This window comes from Coffea eugenioides, chromosome 1, assembly GCF_003713205.1.
Source record: "Coffea eugenioides isolate CCC68of chromosome 1, Ceug_1.0, whole genome shotgun sequence".
NCBI lineage: Eukaryota > Viridiplantae > Streptophyta > Magnoliopsida > Gentianales > Rubiaceae > Coffea > Coffea eugenioides.
In genome coordinates, this window is record NC_040035.1 from 41,400,167 (window position 1) to 41,425,716 (window position 25,550).

A 25,550-nucleotide genomic window follows, 5' to 3' on the forward strand; every position below is an offset into this window, starting at 1 on the left:
TCTCTTAACACCCGATAAATTAATTCCAATATCCAAAACTTAACCTAGTTGGCCGAATTTTTTCGAACTTTTCGCACTAGTGGGTCCCACGTCCGGTATATGCTCTTAATTTCTCAAAAACTATCCGATACTAGAAAAATCATCCAAAAACTATATTTACTCATAAAAATTATTTTCCCAATTTCTCACATCAATAAAATGTGGAAAAACGTGCAATTATAAAAAAAAATAAAACCGAATACTTTAAAACAAAATTACAGGCTCTCACACTTATACTTTTCGGGGCGTCACATACCTTGGCCATCTTGATATATGTTGGAATATGGTTGTATTATATCTATCTTTTAACTTATTTGTTAATCCAATTTTTTGTGGGAATCCTGAGTATAAAGCACTTGCATGTTTATTTAATAAAACTAAAAGAAATTTAATAAATCAAAAATATTAAAGTTATATAAAAATAAAAATGAATTAAAGGAAAAAATATATATAGAAAATAGATTTGGGTATTGGGCGGGATTAATCTAAACCCATCCCAAAGTGATCCCGCCCAAGTTAGTCCCAAAACACATATGGGTAAGATTGGACCCAAACTCATATGACTCGATTCCATCTTAAACCCAAGCAAATCCCGCCCATTTTGCTACCTCTAGTACATATATCTACTTAACTTTAGTATTACCTTTTATTCAACTTCACTTTTCTATTCTTTTGCCTAAAAGGAAACCTTCTTTTTTCTATCAAAAAAATTTGAGTAAATTTTATATATAGTGTAAGTGTATACATTGTCACGGTTTGATAGATGACATATGAGTAAATTTTAAACAACAAATATATCCTCGCTGGGGTCACAGAGTACTTTGAACAAATATGAGGGGTGGAGAATGCAAACTAACAGATACATCATGAGGAGAAGATAAAAGAAAAGATATTTCAAGAAACAGCTGCTGCTTCTTCAGAGGACCAAGCCAACAATGAGCTTTGATTTCCACTAATCACAGCAAAATTCTACCTCCTAAAAATGAACCCTGCCATTTCTCTTCCTCTGAGATTAAGCTACTCCAATCTTTATTCTCCAAAACGACGACGCCCCACCTTCTTAGTCCCAGCAATTCTGTCTGTTCTCAGGACTTCCCAGCATGGTAAACTCAACTGCCGCTTAAACACAGCATTGTTTTTAAACATTTTAGCATAAAAATATAACCACTATAGTTTTTCTTTCTGGGATTTTATAATTAATTTGTTTGTTTATTTTCTTTTTTGGGCTACAAAAGTGAGTGAATTTGCAGGAGATGAAGTATTAGAAGCCTTCATAAAAGAAAGAGAATTCAGTGGAGACTTTATAGCAAAAGTTTCTGACAGAATTTGGCTCAAAGAAGCTATTGATTCCCTTAATACTAATGCTCAAAAGACAATTGCAGCTGATTTTTCTGATAACACTCCTCAATTACCAGAACAGGTTCTCTCTTTTTTGGGTTTTTCCTTTTAATGTTGATTTAGAAAAGTAAGAATGGTTTAGGAAGAATTATTGTTCAATTTTGATTATTATGACTTAATTTTTGTTTTACTTGTAGGAAGTACTTGACGAAAACGAGGGTGGTGGATTTTTAAAACTAAAAAGAACTAATGAATGGGTATTGGGAGACACCCTCATTGCACCAGTCAATAAGAAGATGAGTATTAAGGTATTTTTATAAGATCGTTTGGGAATTATTTCTGTAAAGCCTTGTCTGTTATATTGTCTCCTTAATTTTAGTTTTTGAGAGTAATGGTGTTATTATTTCATTTGTAATTTACAGGAGCTACAAAATGATAGTGAGAAGAGGAGAAAGCTCAATTTACTCAGATATGAAGCTGTATGATGTTCTGATGTGGTCAATTCTGTTTTATATTAGCTGTAATTACTATACTTCTCGCTGTTCTGGAGTATGAAAAAAAAGCACCCTCCCTAGTGTTTCTGAAAATTAGGATTTCCTGGTTGAATGTTTACTTTTCGGGTAATGTTCTCCAAATTCATGCTAAAGGTGGAGCTGGTAAGAGGTCCTGTGCCAGGTTATAATGGTTATTTGAATTTATTAGTTCTGTGCATTGTCTGCTTAGTTCTTTTGTGTTTATAGAACGTGTTTTGTTTGTTATATTGTGTATAACATTATCTGATTTTGACAAGATTAGACAATGATGAAGCAAAATAATGGAATGAATCAAAGTTAGTAAAATGTATCCTTGCCCCAGCTGATGTAATTGCGCTCAAGTTTTGTTTGTTCTTACAACATATTGTGGAGTAGCATGTACATGCTGAAGATAGCTACCTGAAGTCAGTTTTGCACCAGCAGAATTTGTAGAGAATTTCTTACGCTTTACCTGTTCCCTGATTTCAGCTGAAAAGGGAACTGCTTCTGCTGACGGCGGGGATTGGAACTGCATGCGGAGGATATTGCCTAGTAGTGTTGTCTGTTGAGGTAATTGGTTTGAAGGTTAAGATCTGGAAATAAAATGGTTCTCAATGTGTTAAAACTTGTTGGTGTCCTTGTTTCTCATTGCTTGGTCGTTGTCCTTAACTGCTTCATTATTGCTGAAAGCACCTATGACGTTTTAAAAATTGATTATAATGGAAGCAAACTTTTGTTTCATCTTTCCAAAAATTTAATTGCTTCTCGGTAACAAAAAAGTAGATTTCATTTATTTGAAAATTTTCAGAAAGCTGTAAATCATATTCTACTAATGATAACAGCCTAACAGGTGCTAGAAAAAGCTGTTTGGTTCACATGTTTATCAAATGCATAACCTACTATGCTTATTCTTCGATCAGGCTGCTTTGAGCTATGGTACTGGGGTGCTTTTCAGGTTAGTGATTAGCCACTGTGCTTCTCTATTTAGGGATCCATCTTATGGTGTTCTTTTTACTTAAAATTGTCAAACTCATATATTTAACAATTGCGAATTCAGTACTACTAAGTGTGCATCAGTATCGTAAAAAAAAATCTACTGTCATAAGTGGTTAAAAATTCCGTCATTTGATGTGTATATCATAGCAATTGGTTTACCTTAAACTCTAGTTTACATTTGTATTCAGATGTCTAAATCCTTTTGGCATCCAGCACATTCATCTCATTTTTCTCTTCCCCTTCAAAAACTTTTACTTTTTTATGGCAGAAGTTATCCACTCAGTTTGTCTCCAAAGGGCCTGCCACCTTACATTTTTCATTTGGTTTTTGCCAAATCTGCAGTTGCTTGTACCTTCAACTCCTGTGCCAACATGTGGACAACCTCTCGAAGGAAAAAGTTCCAGACATCTTTATGCAAAAGAAATCAAAGAAGTATTACTAAAACTTGAACTTCTTTTTCATCTTTTGCATGTGTTGAACCCAACTGAAATGCTACCTAGTACTAACATTTATATTTAACCAGGATTGGAATAAGGTCTGAGGATCTGCAAGATCTATTTGAAAGATCTATAAAGGGTACTGGCCTTGCTCTTTCATCTCCAAGGCTTGTAATTCCTGCTGCAATATATGGCTTGTGGGAATTGTCGCAGCATTTTGCCCATGATTTGCTTGATTTCCAGGTAATTTCCTTCTTATAACAGAGCAACCAGTGGGCCCTGACTTGGAAGTTCATAGTACAGGATATATTTAGTTACGTAGCCGGAAGTTCCCTTGATAATTTTGAAAGAAAGATTGGGGATAGATAGGAATTTGGTAAGGGCATATAGAGATTTTTCTTTTGGATCACAAGAAACCTCTCTGCCTGCTTGCTGCCACTCTCTGTCAGCTACTAGATGCGAACTTGGAACCTGGTCGTTTCCCTTCTTGTATATGGTTGCTTATGTTGTGTTCTTTTGTGCCTTCCTCAGCTTGTACCAGCAATGCTTGGAATATTTGCATATAAAGCCGCTGCTCTGGTGCAAGTCTACAGGGACAATGAAGACCTCCAATTTATATTTCCTGAGAATGAAGAAAGATCAGGCAACTGAACCTCTGGAATTTCCAATTCAATGCCTTTGATGTTACTGGTGTTACAGAGCAGGTTGGTGTGCTGAAAGGTTTCACGCACGCGTAGAAAGTAAGAAATGTATTATAGCTTTTTGTATGTTTCTTTAGTTACTTTTCAGCCAATTTCCTACGTAGATATTATAAGCAATATTTTTTCTGCTTCTCGATTTTCTTCTCATTTCCGTTTCTTTATTTCCTGCAATATGACAATTAACAAAGCCCTATTCTATATACAGCTCCACTAATCTAACTGTGGCCCAAAAGATATGAAGAATCCTGCAATCAAGGTTGAGCTCAATCCAGCCACGAGTAAGATTTGTATGATGGGAAAATGAAGCTTCCTTTTTCTTTTTTGGGAGGGGGGGAGGGGGTGCATCCTTGGATGTTCATGGTGATATGTTAACAATGGCAATCAAGGAAGCTTGGTTGCCATATAGATAAGATTACCTTCTTTTAGATTATTGAAAGTTTAGCTGTATATAGCTAAATCAGTAATCACTATTATGTCCCTACTTCAATGGCTTTGTGCCTATTAATATACTCGTCCAAGCTTCATCTTTCCAGTTCTATTCCATATGGCATGTTGAATGAGTAAAATTGACTGGTACACTTTGTATAGGTGGTTGAGCCGTTGCTCAAATATTGTAAAGTTTGGTTTGCTATAAAATTTATCTATCGTTTCCGATAAAAAAAAAAAAAAAAAAACCAATGACTGCCTTAAGTTTGGTGCTACCCCTTTTTCCTCCTTGAACCATGCAACTTGATGAAAATTCTAGTTTTTCAAGATTGTAAATCCAAATTCAGATGATATCACATGGATTTGCTGTTCAAAAAATGAGTAAATATATGACAATAAATATTAAAGGGACTTACATTTTATGTGAACCTATCCAATTTTGAGATTAAAAAAAAACAGTTCTGATTACCAAATTCTACTTAAAAGTGATTTAAATTCTTCAACATGATCATGGTATTCCACTGATAGGTTGCATTTGAATTAAAGCATTATTACATGATCTTGACATTCCATTGAAAGGTTACTTCTATAATGTGATCCTTTTTTCTTTCCTTCAATTTTTTTTTGTAAAAATACAATGAGTTACATTTTTTAAAAAGGTTTAGATGTTGTTTTTCTACTCTTAAGGGGCCAAAATGTAATTTAGTTGAATCTAAGGTCCATGTGTAATTAATCAAGAAATCTCTATCTATTATCTTCAATAATGAAATTCAAAAAATGCTATTTTTTAAATAAGATTTTTCTTATACACACTCATATTTATTGTTCCCTTGTATTTTGATACTTTTTTTTTGAATTAATTTCACTCTTATCAAAAAATTAATAATTATTTTAAGTGCATAGGTTTTCTTTCAATATTTTGCGGCTTTTGCCTAGAGGTCCATAAAACACAAGACAAATAATTTGGGTTAAAATTTCCAAAAAAAAAATAGTGAATAAAGGTTTTTATCACAAAAAGGAAAAAAATACAATTCTTTGCCAAAATAAACACACAAATAATTACCATATTAATAACTTCTACTTAATTGATAGTCCAATGATTAGTAGCTGTACAAAATTAAAAATTATCCAATCCATTTTTTTTATTAATTTTCCGAATCAAATTAAATCCTCTATTATTAATTCCCAAGTCCCAACCCGATCAAACCTCAAACAAAAGCCCTCGCTCTCTTCACTCTTACCTCTATCTCGCTCTCTATTTCTCATACTTGTGCGTGTAACCATGGGGAGTAGTGAGAGAAAGTCGGCCGGAGTATTGGAGCCGACAATGTACACGGCGTCGATGATGGCGATGGTGGTGCTGATTGTGCTTGCGGCATGTGCTGACCTCTGCGACGGCGTTACGGTCGTCGACGTCTATCGCCTCGTTCAGTACGATCTCGCCGGCGTTCCTTTTGGATCTCGATTCGCCTCTCTTAATCATCACGCTGCTTCTTCTCTCTTCTCTTCCGGCGCCGGTAGTGGTAATTCAGCTGCCGCAGCTGATCTCTCGCGTACGGTTTTGATTCTTCCGCTTCGTGAATTGAACCTCACTCTCATTCGAGGTATGCTTCTTCTTGAGTTTCTTGTTAGTTCTTTTTGAGGTTCAATTTTTATTTTTTTTAATGGAATTTCGGTTCTGTTAAATTGCTTTTACCTGTGGAAAAGGCTATATTTTCTGTTTTTGCCAGTTAGACTTAGGTAGGATACGGAATGCTGATTGGAATTTAGCTGACGATTTTTAAAACCTACACGTGTTTGAGTGGTGCGGATATTGTTGGAGAAAGGAGCGAAAGTGATGCCTTAGAAAATCGTGATGTCAATAATGGTTGCCTCATTTTATGGTTTAGGACAATTAGTTACGGAATGGAATAATGATATACTATTGGAATTAATTAGGGTAGATGAGACGACAGACTAGATGGACAAATGTAATGAAACAGAGAGAGAAAGGGACTGGTTTGGTCCCTGGTGCAATGCAATTTATGGAAGTAATTTTGATGTTTATGTCTTCAAAGTTTCTTTTAGAGTGACTACATGGATATGACCGTTTGCAGCATCCAAACCAAGTTGTGAGAAGAATGCTTAACTTAACGAGAAATTTGGGACCTGTATTTTCTCTGTCAAAAGAAGTAAAAATAGGTGAACGCACAAGAATATTTATATTTATTAGGATGGAGTGGACAAACTGAAGCCTTCTGATAAAATTTTGTGCTTTGGTATTGGACAATATATTTAAAAAGCTCAACTACTACAAAGTACTCATTTTTCAGATCATTCATGCCTAGAATTTTGCATTTATATTGTGTATCTATTGTTATACCCATTTTACATTGGTTATATCAACAAAGAAACTGCATCAATCAGAATCCCGTAACTCACCGTGAGTTTTACATCATGCCGGAGCTAAATTGAAAAACAGATCATTTGAGCCACTTTTAATAAGTTAACCTATTGAATGAGAAATCACAAATTTGATAATCAATAGAGTTTCAAAACTTATTCTTGCAATGAGGTTATGGAAAAATCTGAAAGCTTCATGTAGATGACGATTGGCTGTTTGAGTGACAATCCACATGGAGTGATAATGATGTTCAATATAATAATATATCATTTAACAGTTTTGTAGATGCATATACTTGCAATCGTGTGTCTGAATTTGTTAAATATAATATCTAAACAATCTCTTGCTGGTCAATATAGAGGTTCGCTTTGGGCTTAAAATGTACTATATACATACTTAGTGAACTAAAGGCATACTCTTGGATGCTTAAACAGGCTAATTCTTTTTTTCTCCCCTTGTTTCTTTTCAAATTTCAAGTCGTGTTAGTGTATGCTTTTGGGATATACTCTGGACTTACTTTAGGTTGGAAAAAGCTAATTCAGAAGCACCTCTGGAGATGTTATTTGGTAACATCTATTCTTTTCAAAACATTCACGGCAGAATTACCCTTTCAATTTTCAAAAGTATACTATTGTGGTCTACCATTTTGGCCTACCATTTTGAGAAGCTCTAGAAAATTGCAAGGAAACAAGAACAGGTTCTAATGAAAGGATTAACCTTGCATTATAATTTAGGTTCTGTTTTCTTATTTGGTAAGTTTTTTTAATTTGGGTAGTTAATTTGGTATCATCTTTAAGAAAAATTTTAATTCTTTGAGCACAAGATAAGGAAATATTATCATCCATGTAAAATTTGGTTTGTTCCTCTGTTATGCAGAATATATTGGACAAAGAAAGATCTTGGGTGGTTTACTTCTTTTACTTCCTTCTATATTTAATCCTGAGAATGTAGACAATATGGGTGAAGCTGATCATTCTACATATACGGGTGAAGCTGATCATACTCCTGCAGAAGATGTTTCAAGGGACATCTTAGTTGAACTTGAGCAGTTGCTAATACATGCCAACATTCCTGTGAGTGGATCAAATGATTTACAGTTTTCTAAATTTTGGTACTGACTTGCTGTTGCTTTTTTTTTTTTATTGATTCTTGAACCTGGCCACTTGTCTTTTATCATGGTTTCATGCTTTTTGTGTTGCCTTTTTAATATCGTTTTGTTTGAATTGTTTCTTCTATCTTTGGAAGTGGATGCCCTTTTGGACATTGGTGTGACATCACAATTTTGCTGTCCAAGGTTTGGCGTTCTCTGGCATGATATCTACAAAGAGTCAAAAACTAAATTTTGGTTCTTGTTTTGTTTTTATTGATAGACCACAGCATAGAAGTCCGCTATGTTTGGTATGGGCAGTGAATATATGAGAACATCGATCGTAGTATCTCTTTTGTGCTTCTCACCTGCTTTTGGGTTAATCATACTTTGGTCTTTATCTATCTGCTTAAGGTGGTGGATAAAAAACAATCTAATAGAAAAGAAAAGCCTTCTACCTCGCCAAAGTGGGAAGAACTGGAGATTTAAGTTGGAATTTCAAGTGATTTTTGTGTGCCACGGCCACTTCCCTTATTTGAATTACAGCTTGCTTTTTTTTGGAAATGCCTGAAAATTGGTGTTCTGCTAATCCCAATGATGATCTCTTAATCTTCTTTTGTTGAGTCAAAGCTTAATGTTTGTGTCTTACTAACATAAGTGGTGGTCTTTAATTATGTGTTATGCTCTTGCAGTATCCTGTTTATTTTTCTTTTGAGCATGACGATATCAATGCTGTGCTGGTGGATGTCAAGAGGAATGATGTTACTGGTCAGCCTGCAACCGCGACCACAGGCGGGTTAGTTGATAAACTTGTAGCCCATGTTTCTAAATTTTTTATCTGCTAACTGCTGGAGCATTTTAATTTGGGGAAATGCCAAGATTAGACAGAAAAAATGTCTATTTCTGTTTTTCATTTATATATGTGTGGAAGCACTTCAAATTGCTATTGTTTTATGTCTATGCGAGATGTTTATCATGTGTGATTCGCTGGTTTTCTTTTGCATGTAACCATTATTATCATATAGGTCTTTGTTGAAATTTTGCATTTGGATGATGGTTGGCATATTGGCATATTGTTTGAGTACATTCCATGATAGACAAGATTCTCTATTTCGGAATATTATACTGGCTTGGGATATTGTGCACCTGGTGCCTTGAGTTTTATTATCTGAATTAATCCTTTTTTGACATCTTAATTATTTCAGGTACAAGCTCGTTGTTGCTGCTCCAGAACCAAGGAAAATAGGATCTCCTGCCATCACAAACATTCAGGTATATGTCACTTTTGCCTTTTATCTTCCAAGTGTACAGTTATCACGAACTGCTTGAGTTAGGTGGGGATGCATTTAATTACAATAGTCAATCATCTCAAATTATATATCTTTTATATGTGCAGTTAATATAAGTCCACCTTGCCTGTGTGCTTTGATTGTCATGTCTCTAAGCTTGCTTGGAGTTGATCTATGCTCTTGTATTTTTATTTTTGAGCTGATTTATTTATTCTTATTTTGTTCTAATCTCAGAGCAAACTGTTTGGTGACCGGCTGGGACTATATTTATGATGTTGGATTTCTTGTCCGGCAGTGGAACTTTGTTTGCCTATGAGCTTCTGCTAACAATTATTTTGATGTCACTTGATTGAATGCTTTCTTTTAGTTTGGGACGTTAAAGTTTTGAGCTTGAACACTATAGGATTGAGTTTACTGCATAGTATTTTTTTGTAATGAATTTTTTACACAACCTGCATCAGTATAATCATGTCTTCATTAATTATTAGATGGTTCTAGCTATATCTCTGGTATAAGTCACTTGTTATATATGGATACTGCTCTTGATCTTTTGAAGATAACTTAAGCACTTGATATTTTTCGGATTACAGGGATGGTTGCCAGGACTGAAAGCTGATGCTGATTCAAATCAACTTCCTACTATTGCCATAGTGGCATCATACGACACGTTTGGGGCTGCACCTGTAAAATGCTTTCATATGTTTGATATAGATCTTCAGGTTTTTTATAATTACATCTTATTGAAATTTTTACTGTCACAAACAGGCACTGTCTGTGGGAAGTGATAGTAATGGAAGTGGTGTTGTGGCTCTTCTCGAGATTGCTAGGTTGTTTTCCATTTTATATTCCAACCCCAGGACAAGAGGTAGATACAATTTACTGTTTGGCCTGACGTCTGGTGGGCCCTATAACTACAATGGAACTTATAAGGTAATTTGTTCTCTGCATATCTTTTCAATAATTTATGTCAATGTTTGATTTTGAATTGTTGTTCTCCAGTGGCTTCGCAGCTTTGATCAACGTCTACGTGAGAGCATTGATTATGCTATTTGCTTGAATAGTATTGGCTCATCAGGCGACAAGTTGTGGGTTCATGTGTCAAAACCTCCAGAAAACGCATACATAAAGCAAATCTTTGAGGTGCTCTCCATTCCTCCACTCAAAAAAAAGTATATCTATGGAGATCAGTAATATTGAGTTCTAGCATCTTGCAGTGGTACTTCTGGTTTGATGGGAGGTGTTTTGCAGGGTATTTCTAGTGTTGCTGAAGAATTGGGGCTAGAAGTGGGTCTTAAGCACAAGAAGATAAACATCTCTAATCCTCGAGTAAGTTAATTCAATTGATTATATCAGAACAAGGCATAGGATGGCATTGCTAGTACATATGTGAAATAAAAAACGTAGGTCAGCTATTGTTTGATTAGATGATTAAATTAATTGTGAACATGTCTTGTTCTGCTTTTGGGATTGATGTCTATATAGGTGGAGCTTACAGTTTAGGTACACTTGCCAGAGAATATATGTGCCTGTAGCCTACAATTCATCATGGGGACCATTCCCTGTCCTTTTAAAACTCTTTTTAGGTTCCTATGCTTTATGCAGTTTGTTATGCTTAAAGAACTTTCTAGTCCTGTTTCTACCGCTCGTCTGGAACCATGTCACTAGAATGAGGCTGTGGATAAGTTGTAAATTATGATAGTAAAATATACTCTTGTCTTTTGCTTGTTAAAGCTACGTCTGGCTCTTTCTTTGACTTTTTTGCCTGTTGATCCATATCATTCATTGGAGACGATGAGTTGAAGTGAGTTACTGCCTGTCAGTTGGACAGCTTTATGCTTGTCTTTCTACAAAGGAATGTTATACTATGGGATGAATATCTATCTTAATGAAGAAGTTAATTAATGAAGATTATGAATAATACATCATTGGAAGATGAGAGATCCTTCTAATGAATGTATAGAATTCTAGAAAAGTTTCAGTTACTTCAAGGATATGCTGGTGACATTCATATTGAGCATATATCCATACTTGCTTAGTGGTAATAGAAAATGAATATCTGGCTGTAGCTTGTATGGTGATGGCCAAGAAATGTTGAGGTAGAGATTGTGCTGCCTGTTAAACTGTAACTCATATGTGCATTTTCAAATTCAGTGGACTTCTTTTTTTTTCCCCCCTGCAACTCATTAGGTACTTGTGCCTTTTAGAGATGGTACAAAATTGAGCAATTTTTGTGCATGGGATTTTCTAGTGTTTTGATTCTACACTAATACATTTAAAACGCTGTAGGTAGCCTGGGAGCATGAACAATTTTCAAGGATTCGGGTTACAGCAGCTACACTCTCAGAACTCTCTGTTGCCCCTGAGTTGCTAGAAAGCACTGGTGGTCTGTCTGATAACAGGTATTGGAACTTGAGCCTTCTTATATTTGTTTTTCCATGGGAACTCTTGTTCTGTTTGAGTTAGGCATTTGATAAAGTAACTGGCTTATTCTGCAGACACTTTGTGAATGAGGCTTCAGTAGTTCGAAGTGTCAAGTTAGTTGCGGAAAGCCTAGCGGTAAGGCATCAACATTGGTTTTATCCTCTACTAGGAATTGTTGTTCCATCTAATAGATTGCATATTGGGTGAACATAATTTTTATTGGTCTTTCAGACATTAACACCATCATGTGGACCCTCAACACTCTTTACTGATTATAGAAGCGTGACATTTTCTAATGAGTGTCCTGTAATACAAGTCACTTGTCTAGCCCGAAAATGTAGGCTGTCCTTGAAGTTCATGCCATATATATCAGATTGCCTTTGCTTGGATGAGTGCAAACTAAATGAATCACTTTGAAAGCAGTCAAATTGTGACCTCTGATAGGGTAGTTAGTAATGCTTCTTGCACTGCAGGAATTTTTGTACGCTCAGTTTGTGACCTTAGGTTGGTTGAGACTTCAGTTGGTATTTAACTTGAGCTTTTGCTTTCAAGCTTGGAGTCAAAGTAAAATTTTTTCCTCTAATATTTTGACAATTAGTTTGCCAAAAAGGTAAGTCTTACTGGTGGAAAGACTTGGGGCTTGTAACAGTTGCTAGTTGATGAGCGCATGCTGTTTTCTCAGTTGATATCAGTGACATGCCAATTGATGAAACTGAATTATTAGCCAACCTGCTTATCCCCTACCAAAGTGATGGCAGGAACTATGACCAATGAGTGTGTATGTGATGAACTATGTTTGGATTTCTTTTAAACCTATTATCCTACGGCTTCTTCTAGAAAGTCCTATTTTATATTGCTGATGGTGTTTAACTGTAGAGTTGCAAAGGATTAACAAACCCGTTTTATGCTGCATTCTCATGTACTTGATAATGGGAAAATAAAATCTATTAGGAAACCAGTTTCTTTTATCTGATACCCTCTACCTGAAAGTTAGTGTCCATTTGGTGTATGCTACCCTTTTTTAGTTCCCTAGAGACATTTAATTCTGATTTGGCATGTTCATGATTTAGATACTTTTGTTCTAAAGTTCCATTGGATTTTGATGGTTAATTTGTCCAGTTGAAGGTTGATTAGAAGAATACAATGGTGTGTGCAAGTGGATTTAAAGTCCATGTCTGTTTTGAAATAAAAATCAGAAACAAAATATGTTTAGTCAAATATGAATTTCATTTTATTTGCATTTTAACTTCACAACTTGCATATTTACGTTAATCACAGCTTAGCCTTGTTAGTTTTGCATTCATTGATTACTGCATTCATCCATATAATGCTTACTTATTGGCACTAATCCTTCTGATTTCTCGGCTTTTCTATGATGACCTGATTTAGGTTGATAGTTTTCTGATTTGTGATCTGTGACAATGCATTTGAAAAACAAGTGTGTGTTACAAAACTTTTTAGTTTTCTAATGAAGTGGTTCCCTTGTTTCCAGAGGCATATATACAACCAGGACAGGAAAAACATCAATATCTTCGCTGATGATAGTAGTTTGGCTGTCAATCCTTCTTATATACGTTCATGGTTGAACCTTCTATCTACAACACCACGTGTGGCACCATTTCTTACAAAAAATGACCCACTCATCATGGCACTTAAAAAGGTTCGTAACAACGAACTTGAGTATGTTGTTTTATTTGTGAATTTTAGTTTGTTGCTAATATTGGCTTTGGTGGCTTATACTTTATGGACAAGACAACCAAAAGCTATTCCTTGGCCTGGACTAGTTTTGTTGCTTGTAATGTTTTTCCCGTATGAGCTTATGACAGCTAATGCTCTACAAACAGTTTGATAGCATCTTCTTTGCTTTTGCATCTGTTTTTTGTTTCTTTATCATTGTTTAAAGTTTCATGTACGTCTTTTAGCCAGTATGTTTTGCATTTATCAAATCTGTGCTTCTACATGTTGGCAGGAATTGACAGAGCATACTGTTGAGGTGAATGTACAACATGAGGTGCTCGATGGGTTGTTCACTTTCTACGATTCAACAAGTAGTCAATTACATATATACCAGGTGACTGGATAACTTGTTTCACCTTTTTGCTATGCGTTTACACATTCACACTATTGCACGTGTAGATTCAGAACAAATTAAATACTTGAAGAAAAGAATCTTGGGAAAGAAAGTTGAAGACTAGACAGGACAAGAAGTTAATTGCTCTGCCTGATAGAATCTTGTATTTGTCAAAGAAGAAGCATATGGAGGAGGATATGATGAATCAATGAGTAGGTTTCTTTGACAGCAAATTGTTGGCTTGGAATTTGAGTCTGGATTCATACTTAGTTCTGTTAGCCATGACTCGTGGGGGTGCTCATTACGTCTGAAAAATAGTATCTCAGGTTTACAGTGCAACTTGTGAATAATAGCCTCGTTTCTTGTCCTTCCTCAAACACTATGCCTTTCCCACTGTGTGTGCCATTGTCGTTGGTGTTGAAGATCTGGCAATTAATGAAGCTACTTTCGCTTGATAAGTTGTTTTCAGGTGGCTATTGAAATGACTATTGATTAACTGATGTCATTGCAGGTGGCCAGTGTGACATTTGACTTGCTTTTGCTACTCGTACTAGGATCTTACTTGATTATTCTTTTCAGTTTCCTTGTTATCACAACCAGGGTATGTCTTTCGAATTGAATATATATTTTTTTTTTTATTCAGTCTACTTGGAATTCATTTATTTATTATTTTATGTCTCCCTCTGGTCATTAATTCAGTTTGAATTGAAGCCTTTGGTGTTCTTACCTTAATCCTAGTTAAGCAATATGAATACAAATAGCAAATAAGAGAGAATGACATGTAAGCTCGTGCATGGTATCTGCAGGGTCTTGATGATCTCATCAGCATATTTCGTCGCCCCCCCTCGCGAAAAGTAAAAACAGCTTGAAACAAGAAACAGGATGTTTAGCAATGGATCATTGCACCCTTGGGGGTTGGCATTTTTAGCCTGAACTGGAACCTGCATTGGATGAGTACTTCGTGACCTCTACTAGTATGTAGATCAGGCAGCCATCTCGAAGTAGAATTTTTGCAATCTAGCACTGATGTTTAACGAGGGAATCATGCATCTCCAGAAAATTTTGTTTAATAGGTGTAATCTTGTAGACTTACACAAGAAAGGCTGCGGCTTTCATGTTTTAGCGCTACAGGACCAAGCTGCCAGTCTGACTATAGATATGAAGGCCAATCTTTGACGTTTAAATTAAATCTTTCCTTTCATTAAATGAAGACTCTAGTGCATGTATTCTCAAGCATGATGAACTTGATTTCTCCGAAGGAAACAAGAGCACTGCTTCAATAATAGAGAGATGATTTGGGCGACTTGCTGGTTTGACCGACCTCGGACAAAATATGGGTTGAATTAAACTCATGTGGGGATTTTTTTTTTTTTTTTGAATTAAACTCTTAAACATAATATTTGTGTTGGTGCGTGTTTTTAGGGCATAAATTTCAGAAGTTAAAACCTCTTTATGTTTTTTCAATTTTATTATTCTCTTCAGATTGAAAATGTTTGTATCTGATAATCTTGACATGACGCCGCCTTTGGGTTCTCTTGTTCTCCCACGGAGCGAGGAGTAAAGGCAAAAGCGTCCAGAATTTTGAGCTCTCGAACAGCAAAAAAAACTTTTATGATACCTTCGCATCTGAAGACATTAATCACTAACCATCCAATGTTACACTTACCATGAGACCTTCAAACATCAATTGCTTACCGAAGAGACGGTTATTTGAAACCAGCACTCTTGGTGGCAACGTATTGATCGATGCGGAAAATAGTTAGACAATGAAAATATTTTCTTTCAATGTTTTTTTCTAAGTGCAAGTGAAAGATCTCGAATCCAAGATCTCTCACTTATACTTCCTCTCCAATACCATCTAACCCTTCCCTCCCCTCCTTTTCTTCTAAGGTTACCAATGATTGACCCAAAAAAATGCAAAAGGAAAGGGCAGAAATATATGGTACAAGTTTAACAATGTCCAATTTTGATTGTAAGAAATTTTAAAATCTTACGATCAAAACCAGCCACAACAAGAAGCTTATATTTGTGAGAGAAACCTTCCGAGTATGAAACTTAGAAAAACCTTATCCATCTTAATGCTTCTGTCTAAATCAACAGGATCATACTATGGAACCCTACTGGAAAAGATACCACGTTCCACGTCATAAAATCCCCTAAAATAAAAATTAGTGACAGCTACAACCCTCAGAGCATATTTGCAGCAAACCCTAGTTTTCCATTTTAATTATTAACTAGCTTAATATCATGACCTAAACAACCAATTACAAAGCAGTAGAGATAAGTTGTTCAATATCTTAAAGAGTCTCAAAAGAACTTCTCTTCCGACACATTAATGGTTCCTCAAGCTTTAAACCGTTTCATCTTCCCATGCCGAAACTCAAAAAGAATCCACTGCACCTTCTAGCTCATTTTATATCAGATAGCCCAAAAGTTAGAACCCACCAAGGAAGGAGGGGAAAAAATTGCCAAACCTATAACCACATAATACTTCACCACAACTAGTTCCTCTTTCTGGCAATACCTCCAACTTAAAATGGCCAATAGTTCTACACTTCAAATCTGGCAAATTTAATGTCTTTCTACAGAGGTCGGTATAGTTTTCCAACATTAGCTGTTCATAGAATAGCCAGGCTTGTGAAAAGATTTCACACCGATCATGCAGAAGAATGAAGCCATCTTTTTCCAGCATTATCAATATTGTCCTTTCCCAATACCTCAGTCAACACCATGCATGAAAACTTCGTCTTGGCAGGATGCATTTAAAACTGATCTCAAAAGGCTACCTCACTAAGGTTCAGGCACAATACAGCCAAGTAGAATGCGCACAAAACCATAAAAAGCACAAAGGATCAAGAAATAAACTAGTCTCTGCAGCAAATAAACTATCAAAGCCAGACGAAATAATACAGTAACAATGTTTTGAGATCTGAGCATAAATAAAGTAAATCCTATACAGAAGATGTCTTAAACCAAAGTATATTCATAAAAACCTAAAAAATGCACAGTAAGCAATGACTTCACCAAGTATATAGCAGCAATTGATTGGTCATGATGAATGAGCATTCAGCACCGCCCGGTAAACCATGTCGATGAATTGATTATCCTACCATCAAAAGAGGAGCTAATCAGATACATTGAGAAGATATGTTAACTATGAGCATGAATCTCAGCATTACAGTAAAAGGAAGCATAAATTATCACAAGGTCATCATGTCACCATGAGAAATGGAAGCTAATTCTAAATGAAGCAGCGCTAGATGGGACAACTGTCACCATTGGATGGCATAATCTACATCTGCTCATCAGTCAAAGTTCAAAGCACAGGTTGCTCAATCTCAAAACAAAATCAACCAAAATCTTTAGCCTGGGAATTAGGATAGTAAAATTTATGGGCTTCAGACCACCACCATGGCAATAGGATACAACATTATCAAGTATTTAGTAGTTCATGGTCTATAAAGTGAATTGAGGACATGCAGAATTCTTTGTGATGTTTGATATCTTTCTTATGACATGAGTTGGCCTCTTTCAGAAATTAGTACTTCGAGTCTAATTTAATGATACAGGTTAAAACAACTTTATAGCATACAGGAATCAGGTTTTTTCTACACCATTATATTGGTAGGTCCTCTTGTCAGCTGTCAGTTATATGCCTGCACATTTTGTTTTCATTTCATTTTTGTTTTTCTGGGATGAGGGATCATCTATCTATCTATCTATCTATCCACCCGATCTTTTGTCTTTCTTCACTCTCTTTTATCAGGTTCTTAAAGAAAGATTCAAGAGAACCAACAGAAACGAGAAAAACATTCCCTTAATCAAACTTGACCAAACTCCCAGACTAACAGCTGCTCCAAATCCATTATTCTTTGTCATAAAATCACTCTACGGATCCACTAAATACTTCTAATATTAACTGCGTAAGACCGCTTAATACAATTCATGCTTTCCATGTAGCCACCACAGGTTTTAATCTAAATTTTTCTCTTCGAGAAGGCATAAACACACCAAAATTTTCAACTGATGGATATGCTTTTTGATGAACATATAGCTCCATTAATCTGCAATTTTAAGAAATGGATAGATATTGAAACAGACACATTGTTATCTTCTCATTCCTTTATAACCTTCATTCATTGAACCCCCAACCACACAAACTGTATCATGTCCAATTATCAAAAGTTGTAACCAAAAAACCACAAAGATTAAACACTAAAACTACTACTAGCTTATCAGAGTCAGGTCATAAGAAACTAAGCACATACGAGAAGACAGGTAAGTTGTCATACGTACCTGAACAAGTACCAGAAGCGCCTCACGAACTTTGTCTCTGGAAATAGCAGGTGCATAGTTAGGTGTAGGAGCAGCAGTTGGGGTAAGAGATGGTGGGGGAGTCGGTGGTGGAAATGGTTGAAGCAAAGGAGCACCATATGGGCGCTGGAGGCTCCCAGGAGGATGGAGTGGGGGAGCAGTTGGCATAGATGAAGAGACCGGCGGCACCATAAGTGGAGAGGAGGAAGGAGGGGGACCAAAAAAGGTTGATGGCTTCACTAAATTAGCTGATCGCTTGGTATCATTGTTGTGTTCGGGAGTTTCAAGGAGAGGCATTAGGGGGTTGGTTGTTGAAAGAGGGGGAGATGGTGTTCGTATTGTTCCCGTAGGAGGGGTAACAGCACCTTGTGGACGGGAAGGTGGAATTGTTGCAGATGGATGGTAAGGTTGACCAGCAACTGTTGCATTAGCACTTCCAACAGTCATAGCAGTCTGAGAATCATATTACGAAACATTCAACTCATTATGGTTTTAACATAATAAAATGGAACTTGGAAAAGGAAAATCACAGAAAAATCACACCAGAAGTAAGACACAAACAAATAGAAAAGAATCCAACAAAAATTAAAGATATATAAACGCATTGGTAGATATTGAGTGTAAGCATACGAACAAGAATCAAGCATTTTATTATATCCCATTGTAATATTATTGGTTTAACTCCTTTCCTTTTTTAAATAAACTATCTTTTCCAGGGGTGGGAGGGTAGGGTCGAAATCAATGACAGAATGCCCAAATTATCAAATTAAGAAAACTTCAAAATGAATATTCCAAGGTGAAAGAAAACGAAAACAATAGGTGTATTTAAAGAAGTTCAAGAATGAAAACTAAAAGCAGAGAGGAGAAAGAGATTTACAAAGAGACAAAAAAGGCTATTGATTAACTGCAATAGCAAGCAAAGAAGGCACTCTAACTGCAGCATATTATTAAAAATCAAGAGAAATCACTACCAGAGTATGGTATCAAAAAGCAATAATATTGGAATATTGAAACATTTTAGGGTTGAAAAAGGGAAATGTTTCTGTTAGATTGTGCCAAATGATGGGCCAAGGAGGATTTTAAATCAAAGGCAATTCAAAATTACAGCAGTTGAAAGCTATATGCATACACTAAAAAAATTTACAAAGGAAGGATCATCAGGAACATCTGCAACATTTGAGGAAGTTGACGATGGCGGCTCCAGTGGACCATCCATAACAGCCATAGTTGGGACAGCTTCCAATTCCTCGAACTCACTGCATCAAATCAACAAATTATGACATCCCACAAGGTATACAAGAAAAAAAAGGGAATAACTATTGGAAAAAAAAAACTGATGAGGTGAAAACCACTCAGAGAGAATACGAGACAAAAAGAAAAAAGAAAAAAATGCAAAAAGATTTTACACTTGAGAGATGTTGAAGAAAATAAATTACTAGGCCATATCCCAAGGAGGTTATTAAAAAAAATTTTACACAAGGATATGAGAAAACAATAATAGAAAAGCAGGAAGTGTTTGATGCCTTCGGGAGATGGTATACATTTTGAAAATTCACAGAACCAGTAATTAGGTTCCCAAGACAGTAAATAGATAGCTGCAATCCTTGCCAGAGGATATACACCTGTTCCATTAATCTATTAAAGTACTAAAGACAAAGTACAAACATTACCAGATATTCAAGGATCATATTCGACACATGTCAGCCGTAGGCTTTAATTTCAAAGCTTTTCGGGTCACAAAGCCCATTTAAAACTGAGAATGCACGACTACTAAAAATGTACTCCTAATAACCCATCATTTGTCTAGGATCAACTTACTTGAAACTGCTGGTTGCCCAATTAAGGGTAATCCAGCCAATCAGTCTGCCCAAGCTCTGATATAAACATCTAAAAAAATATAGTAAATAATAATTTCTTGCACTCGTTCTATTGTGCTTTTCCAAATAGAGGTTTCCTTTGCTTCTTTTTACCCTACTTTTTCATTTTTTGGGATATAACATCAGCATAATTATTTAATTTGGCCACTGTATTTGTAATAACTTTATTTCTTTATTCATTTATTTATTTTTGGACTCAATTTTTCAAACTGTCAGCTTTCATTATTAAAACTTCTTTTTGCATGCCTCACAGATAGATTATGTAACCAGATACATACAAGACAACTGACATGTTATGTGTTTCTTCAAAGAAATTTTAGCTTGTTACCAATTATATAAGAATTCATTATTACAAAACTCTACATAGACAAATTATGACTTCTCAACCACGAGCGCTAAGTGATGATTATACCTCTTGCTGTATTGTGCTAATCCTAATGGATATTCTTAAAATGGTTGAGTGTTTCCTTGAAAACATTCTAATTGTTAAGGCAATAATTTCCCTAGATGTTGACACTTATCCTCTGTTTGATTAGAATGCAATGCAATTGCAATAGTGATTTCCAAGTACATAAATACCACAACCCTTTGAACTAAATGTCTGTTATCTAGTTTCCACTTCATTCTTTGGTTCTGCAATTAAGAACTTACAAGATCTTAATGCCAGTACATTAAGAACTGTTAGCATGTCCAACTGTGTCCAAAACATCATCCAATGTAAACAAGATAAATGTACATAACCACAATACCCTTTGTCTAACCCCTAACATTAAACTACCAAAACCACCTTTAACAGCCTATTTAGTGACCGCAAAAACCCCCCTGCACGATATCAAACAAAACCTACTTATGTTTATACACATAAATGTACATGTGTGCGTATGCATACTGCAGATATTATGGCAGATCCAGGTGTAATTCATTCTTTTCAACGGACTTAGTTTTTCCTGACTATGTTGGTGTCTTATCATTATGCTTATAGCTTGTGATTTTTTCCTTTTTCTTATTGTATACTTTTTATTTAGGGTTGATGGGGAGTCCCAATAAGACCTTTAGACAAGCAAGGGGGCAAGGGGACATCAAAGTGATTGCGTGTGAAATCTGATGTAAAGATATCTACAATGCAAAATTCTCCCAGAACTATCAAAAAGAAGGGGAAAAAAAAACTAAAGACAACAGATACTAAAAACTAAGCTATTACATATTTCTCAATTAATGTGAACGGAGAAACGGTCTATTTGACTTGTGAACGGAGAAACTAAGGTATTACATATTTGTTTCCTTGTGAAGTCTAGCCATCAAGTAGAAGTGCAAGTTAATGGATGATTGTACGTTGTAATGCCATTTGACTTGCTTATGCTGGCCAGGGAATCCAAGTTAATCAATAATATAGCGTGCCATCAATAAATCGACTATTGCCATCTCAATATTTGAAGTAGAGAACATCAGCAATCTAATCAAAATCAATCTATTGTTTCTATAGTGTCAGGGCAAACATCATCGTTCATACACATCTTGTTATTGCACTTCTCGAACTGAAATGTGGAATCACATTCAAATTGAAGTAACTTGTACCACAGACTCATCACGTGCCACAAGGATGAGCAATAGAAAACTAATGCATAAAATATTCATCCCAAGGATTTACAAGGCTCAAAATGTACAGTACATTAAGCAGCTGGCAATCAACACAAACAATGATTACCTCTTTGCTGAAGAGACTTTTGATTTTGTGGGCACCTTGGAATATGCATTCAGTATCCTGATTCATACATAAGATGAGAAAGATTAAAAAGTTAAAAAGTGTCACAGAAAATGAAATAATAGTGGACTGCAGCATTTTCCATCCTCTTTTTTTTTTTTTTTAACATATATCATCATCTAGTGGAATTAATGGACCAGCACTACCAAACTAAACCAAAATACAACAATTGCCCAGTCAACGATAAGTATCCATTACCCAAGAAACTATATATTGACCATAGTGGCTTGCTGTCACATCATTGAAATCTGAAACGCTATCACCCTGCGTTCCATGTCAGAGTAAAGGAAAACTTAAGCAGCAACAAAGGACAGAATCAACAATTGGAATCCATCTCTCCTCCCCCCCCCCCCAACACCCCCCCAAAAAAAAAACTTCCTCAAACCAGAGGTCAGGAAGAATATCAATCGTCCAAATTCTACAAGTCACTTAACGATGATCTACACTCCCTAAATTGAACCTGTATACTAAACCTATGAGAAGCATCCCGTAACAGACATATAAGTGTCCAATTTGATTTTCTGTAGAATAAGAACTGGATATATTTTTCCCTCTCCAAATTTGATTGTTGATAGAACAACATACATTCCACAAAAACTGTTACCTTTCATTCTTAACTTTTGTAATCAACAATTCATTCAGAGTTCCATATTTGTCAGAATAGTCAACCGAAAGAAGTTAAGCTGACAAGGATCTAGAACAGAAAGAATGCAGGGACAAAAATAATCATATTCTCAACTGAAGAGATATATGAAACATGGAAGCCAAAGAAAACACAACAATTAAAGAAAAATACCACAACGAAATTAGCCAATACCTTGTAAAGAGATTAGCAACCTCTTCACATTCATGTGCATTATAGAACCATATTCCATTCACTTCCTGGGCTGCATTGCGGTACAATAAATATGGCACCTGTACTTCAAACTCAAAGTCTTCCAAGAGATTCTCCACCAAGTTATCTGCTTGTACAAATCAACTTATACCTCTTAAAAATTTCACTCATACTGTAAAATCATAAAAAGTATCACACCATCTCAAACAAAGGGCAGCAAAAAGGCATCTTTTATTCATCTCTACGACAGCATTAGCAATTTTCACATGTTTATAATTGGCAATAAAAATTCTATGGAGGTCATTAAGACCTTTTAGCCATATAATGACAACTACTCTACGTCATAATCCCACTGTAGATACCTTTTACATGTTTCTTCTCTTAATCTGATATATGGCGGACAGAAGGTTGCCAAACTCCTAAAACAATGTCATTGGAAAAGAGAAAAATGTATAATTTTTTCAAAAGAAGGAGACAAATATTAGGCAGAAAATCATTTATTCCGTCAAAAACAGGTACATCATAATACATCACAATATTAGCTGGAAAAATGACAGATGGTTCTATGAGTATTCAGCAATTTCAAGAAGCAAATCATTCTTTGTCACTCAGCATACAATTGAAGCCAAACAAATACAACTTCAAAGCAACATAAATGCCACAGTTGACAAAATTGATCAGGATTTACTGTAGACTCAGTATAGACACTTTGCTTCATTTAGTAATGAGAGAGCAAAACTGTTATTGGTTAATCTTGTATACACAGACACCCTTGAATGCATGCCACCTGTGCAAAAAATGAAGTTCAAATTCAAATTGGGATTAAGTGGCATGTATCCAAGGTTGCTAGTGTATACATCGTCAATGTATACAAGATTAATCCCACTGTTATACTACAAAACCACAATATTTTAGATGCAAATAGAGATCAGTTCAAACTTCAAAGTCAGAGAGAGAGAGCTCAGAACTAACTATATTAGGGATGAGAATGATGGTTTACATATAAAGATGGTAAATTTGCTCTATCTAAATGAAACAGGTATTTTACACATGTTTATTTTTGTCTTCCATTCGTACTCTAAGTTAAACACTTCACTGTTGACAGGAAGCATCTTTAACTCACGAGCAATACATCACTAACCAAAAGCTTGGGCAGTTTATCTGTACTTATACTAGAAACATTGTGACAAATACAGGGCTAAAACCAACTAAAATTCAACACCCTCAACGCTGTACTCTGTAGCTTCAGAGCAGTCACAAAAATCTCAATTATCTATCGTCATATGATCCATACCAAGCACAACATTCATTTTTCCACAGGCAATTCAAATAAACTGAAGATACTGCTCTTTAAAAAGTCCAGGCAAACAGTGATTATTTACAAGTTAATTCCTGTTTCTGACTTATGACACAGTTTAACACTTATCTTTTCCATTACAAAAAGTAGATGCTCTCAATGAACAAACTAAACACCTACAGTTAGAAATAAACCAATCTCATCACACTAATATACTCATTTCCACGACAAAAACATAGCATTAAAATCCCAATAAAAAAAAAGGTATGAACATCTGAATAGAATGACACATGAAGCTGATCACCGTTTTTTACTTTTTTTTTTTAAAATACTAACACACCTGTATTTCTCCTGTTCATCACAATAAACTGAAAGCGAGGTTGAGTATTCCTGAAATACAAACCCCACAAAAAACAGTTAATTTATAGTACTATATAAATACATGCACTGAATTAAGCTACATTCTGCTACAGAGACAGTAATCACATTAAAACCCTAGCTTTCCAATTTTTTCAAACACAAATCGGAAAATAAAAATGCGAACACCACACCTCTTGACTACAAAAAGAGATCCTTCCACATCTTTTCGACTCTGCAAATTTCATCAATCACTCAAATCATTTCCAATTTCTCGCAAAACAGAAAAACAAAACTAAAATGAACTCAAAAAAAAAAAAAAATTTTGTTTAACATATGCACCCATTGGCTTGTGTCGATGTTGAATTCATAGAAAGTAACATGAGCGGCGGTGATGAGAATTTCTTCAACGAAAGGATCGATTCGTTGCAGAACAGTCAAATTCAGCAGCTTCGTGCTGTTTTGGTCTAGATTCGGCATTAATTTTCCATTGTTGCTCTGCGCCATTAAATTTTTTTTTCCTACAATTAATCTCTTCCAAATTTTCCTCCTCTCCGTCCCCTCTCTCCTATATGTATATGTATATATAGATAATGTATAGATATAGAGATATATATGTATATATATATATGTATTGAAAGCCTAAGCTGAAGAGAGTGGAGGAAGTGGAGGGTGCTTTCTTCTTCGCGTCTGTGATTTTTGGTGAAACTTCGTAAATTGTTTCTGCGCTTTTTTTTCTACTTTATTATATTTTTGTAGGAGGTGTTATATACATCGAATTTGAGGGAAGAAGGAGGCGACACGTGGATAGTAGCCGGGTGCGACTGATACTGCGAGCTCGATTAGAGACCTTCGTCCTCCAGATTATAGTACAAGTTTTTATGCAATATGTACAATATCTTAGTGTTGTACCTTGTGTAATGATGGATGATGCTTTAAATTTTTTTTTTTTTGTTACTCTTTCTTTCATTTAAATAAAACTCAACTAGATCATATAGATTTTTAAAATTTTTGTTTTTATATTTTTTTTACCCACTTTTTACTTGTTACGTGACAACAAAACTCTTTAAAACTGACAGGTCGCAAAATCAAAATTATTTAAAAAATCGGTAAAAAATTACTATTGATTCCCAAATCAAAAAATTAAAAAAAAAATAGAAAATAGAGCACATACTACAACATTCATATTAAAGTAAGCTGAAATCTTAGCATGACCACGAAGACCTAAGAAATAAGCGTAGTTAAATTCAATTTACCGAAATGAAAACGTTAGGTTTTAATTTTTGGTCCATTTAGAAATTAATTACCACATCTTGAGAGTCTACAACTTTCCTAAATTTTTTTTTTTTTTGTTACAGCAAGTGAAAGAAAGGTCTCGAGCTCGAACCTTTCACTCGTACTCCATTTT

General features: G+C 35.3%; 3 protein-coding genes across 5 annotated transcripts; 2 read left to right on the forward strand and 1 right to left on the reverse strand.

Moving 5' to 3' along the window:
- Positions 1–931: 931 nt before the first annotated feature.
- On the forward strand, positions 932–4,561 carry LOC113765516. Of its 2 annotated transcripts, none has more exons than XM_027309764.1 (10): positions 932–1,142; positions 1,275–1,459; positions 1,575–1,685; positions 1,800–1,856; positions 2,379–2,459; positions 2,810–2,844; positions 3,228–3,317; positions 3,409–3,565; positions 3,854–4,062; positions 4,229–4,561. In XM_027309764.1, the coding sequence occupies exons 1-9, from the start codon at positions 1,022–1,024 to the stop codon at positions 3,971–3,973; spliced, it is 957 nt and encodes a 318-aa protein (XP_027165565.1). In that variant the 5' UTR covers positions 932–1,021; the 3' UTR covers positions 3,974–4,062; positions 4,229–4,561. The 2 variants fall into 2 exon arrangements, with proteins under 2 accessions (XP_027165565.1, XP_027165636.1); XM_027309835.1 differs by having other exon boundaries at positions 3,854–4,026.
- A 1,101-nt stretch (positions 4,562–5,662) lies between these two features.
- LOC113782226 (nicalin-1) lies at positions 5,663–15,092 on the forward strand. Its single transcript, XM_027328133.1, has 14 exons — positions 5,663–6,053; positions 7,709–7,905; positions 8,612–8,715; positions 9,125–9,191; positions 9,799–9,891; positions 9,974–10,138; positions 10,208–10,348; positions 10,457–10,534; positions 11,495–11,607; positions 11,704–11,764; positions 13,122–13,289; positions 13,599–13,700; positions 14,212–14,301; positions 14,507–15,092. Exons 1-14 carry the CDS (start codon positions 5,732–5,734, stop codon positions 14,567–14,569), a joined length of 1,764 nt encoding a protein of 587 aa, XP_027183934.1. The 5' UTR covers positions 5,663–5,731; the 3' UTR covers positions 14,570–15,092.
- Positions 15,093–16,604: 1,512 nt separating this feature from the next.
- Positions 16,605–24,863, reverse strand: LOC113763213 (mRNA-decapping enzyme-like protein). Of its 2 annotated transcripts, none has more exons than XM_027306970.1 (8): positions 24,485–24,863; positions 24,337–24,377; positions 24,126–24,175; positions 22,471–22,615; positions 21,597–21,653; positions 19,159–19,270; positions 17,997–18,467; positions 16,605–16,806 (listed from the first exon to the last, which is right to left on the reverse strand). In XM_027306970.1, exons 1-8 carry the CDS (start codon positions 24,647–24,649, stop codon positions 16,750–16,752), a joined length of 1,098 nt encoding a protein of 365 aa, XP_027162771.1. In that variant the 5' UTR covers positions 24,650–24,863; the 3' UTR covers positions 16,605–16,749. The 2 variants fall into 2 exon arrangements, with proteins under 2 accessions (XP_027162771.1, XP_027162764.1); XM_027306963.1 differs by having other exon boundaries at positions 19,144–19,270.
- Positions 24,864–25,550: the final 687 nt, after the last annotated feature.

Bases quoted from the DNA above. Each gene is read 5' to 3' on its own strand.
- LOC113763213 (XM_027306963.1), bottom strand. From the start codon at position 24,649: ATGGCGCAGAGCAACAATGGAAAATTAATGCCGAATCTAGACCAAAAC. The intron at 22,616-24,125 runs GTGTGTTAGTAT...TTGTACAAGCAG, and splicing joins GATGAACAGGAGAAATACAG to ATAACTTGGTGGAGAATCTC. The intron at 16,807-17,996 runs GTACGTATGACA...TTTTGATGGTAG, and splicing joins CGCTTCTGGTACTTGTTCAG to GATAATCAATTCATCGACAT.
- LOC113782226 (XM_027328133.1), top strand. From the start codon at position 5,732: ATGGGGAGTAGTGAGAGAAAGTCGGCCGGAGTATTGGAGCCGACAATG. The intron at 7,906-8,611 runs GTGAGTGGATCA...ATGCTCTTGCAG, and splicing joins TAATACATGCCAACATTCCT to TATCCTGTTTATTTTTCTTT. The intron at 13,701-14,211 runs GTGACTGGATAA...ATGTCATTGCAG, and splicing joins GTCAATTACATATATACCAG to GTGGCCAGTGTGACATTTGA.
- LOC113765516 (XM_027309764.1), top strand. From the start codon at position 1,022: ATGAACCCTGCCATTTCTCTTCCTCTGAGATTAAGCTACTCCAATCTT. The intron at 1,857-2,378 runs GTATGATGTTCT...CCCTGATTTCAG, and splicing joins ATTTACTCAGATATGAAGCT to CTGAAAAGGGAACTGCTTCT. The intron at 2,845-3,227 runs GTTAGTGATTAG...CCAAATCTGCAG, and splicing joins GGTACTGGGGTGCTTTTCAG to TTGCTTGTACCTTCAACTCC.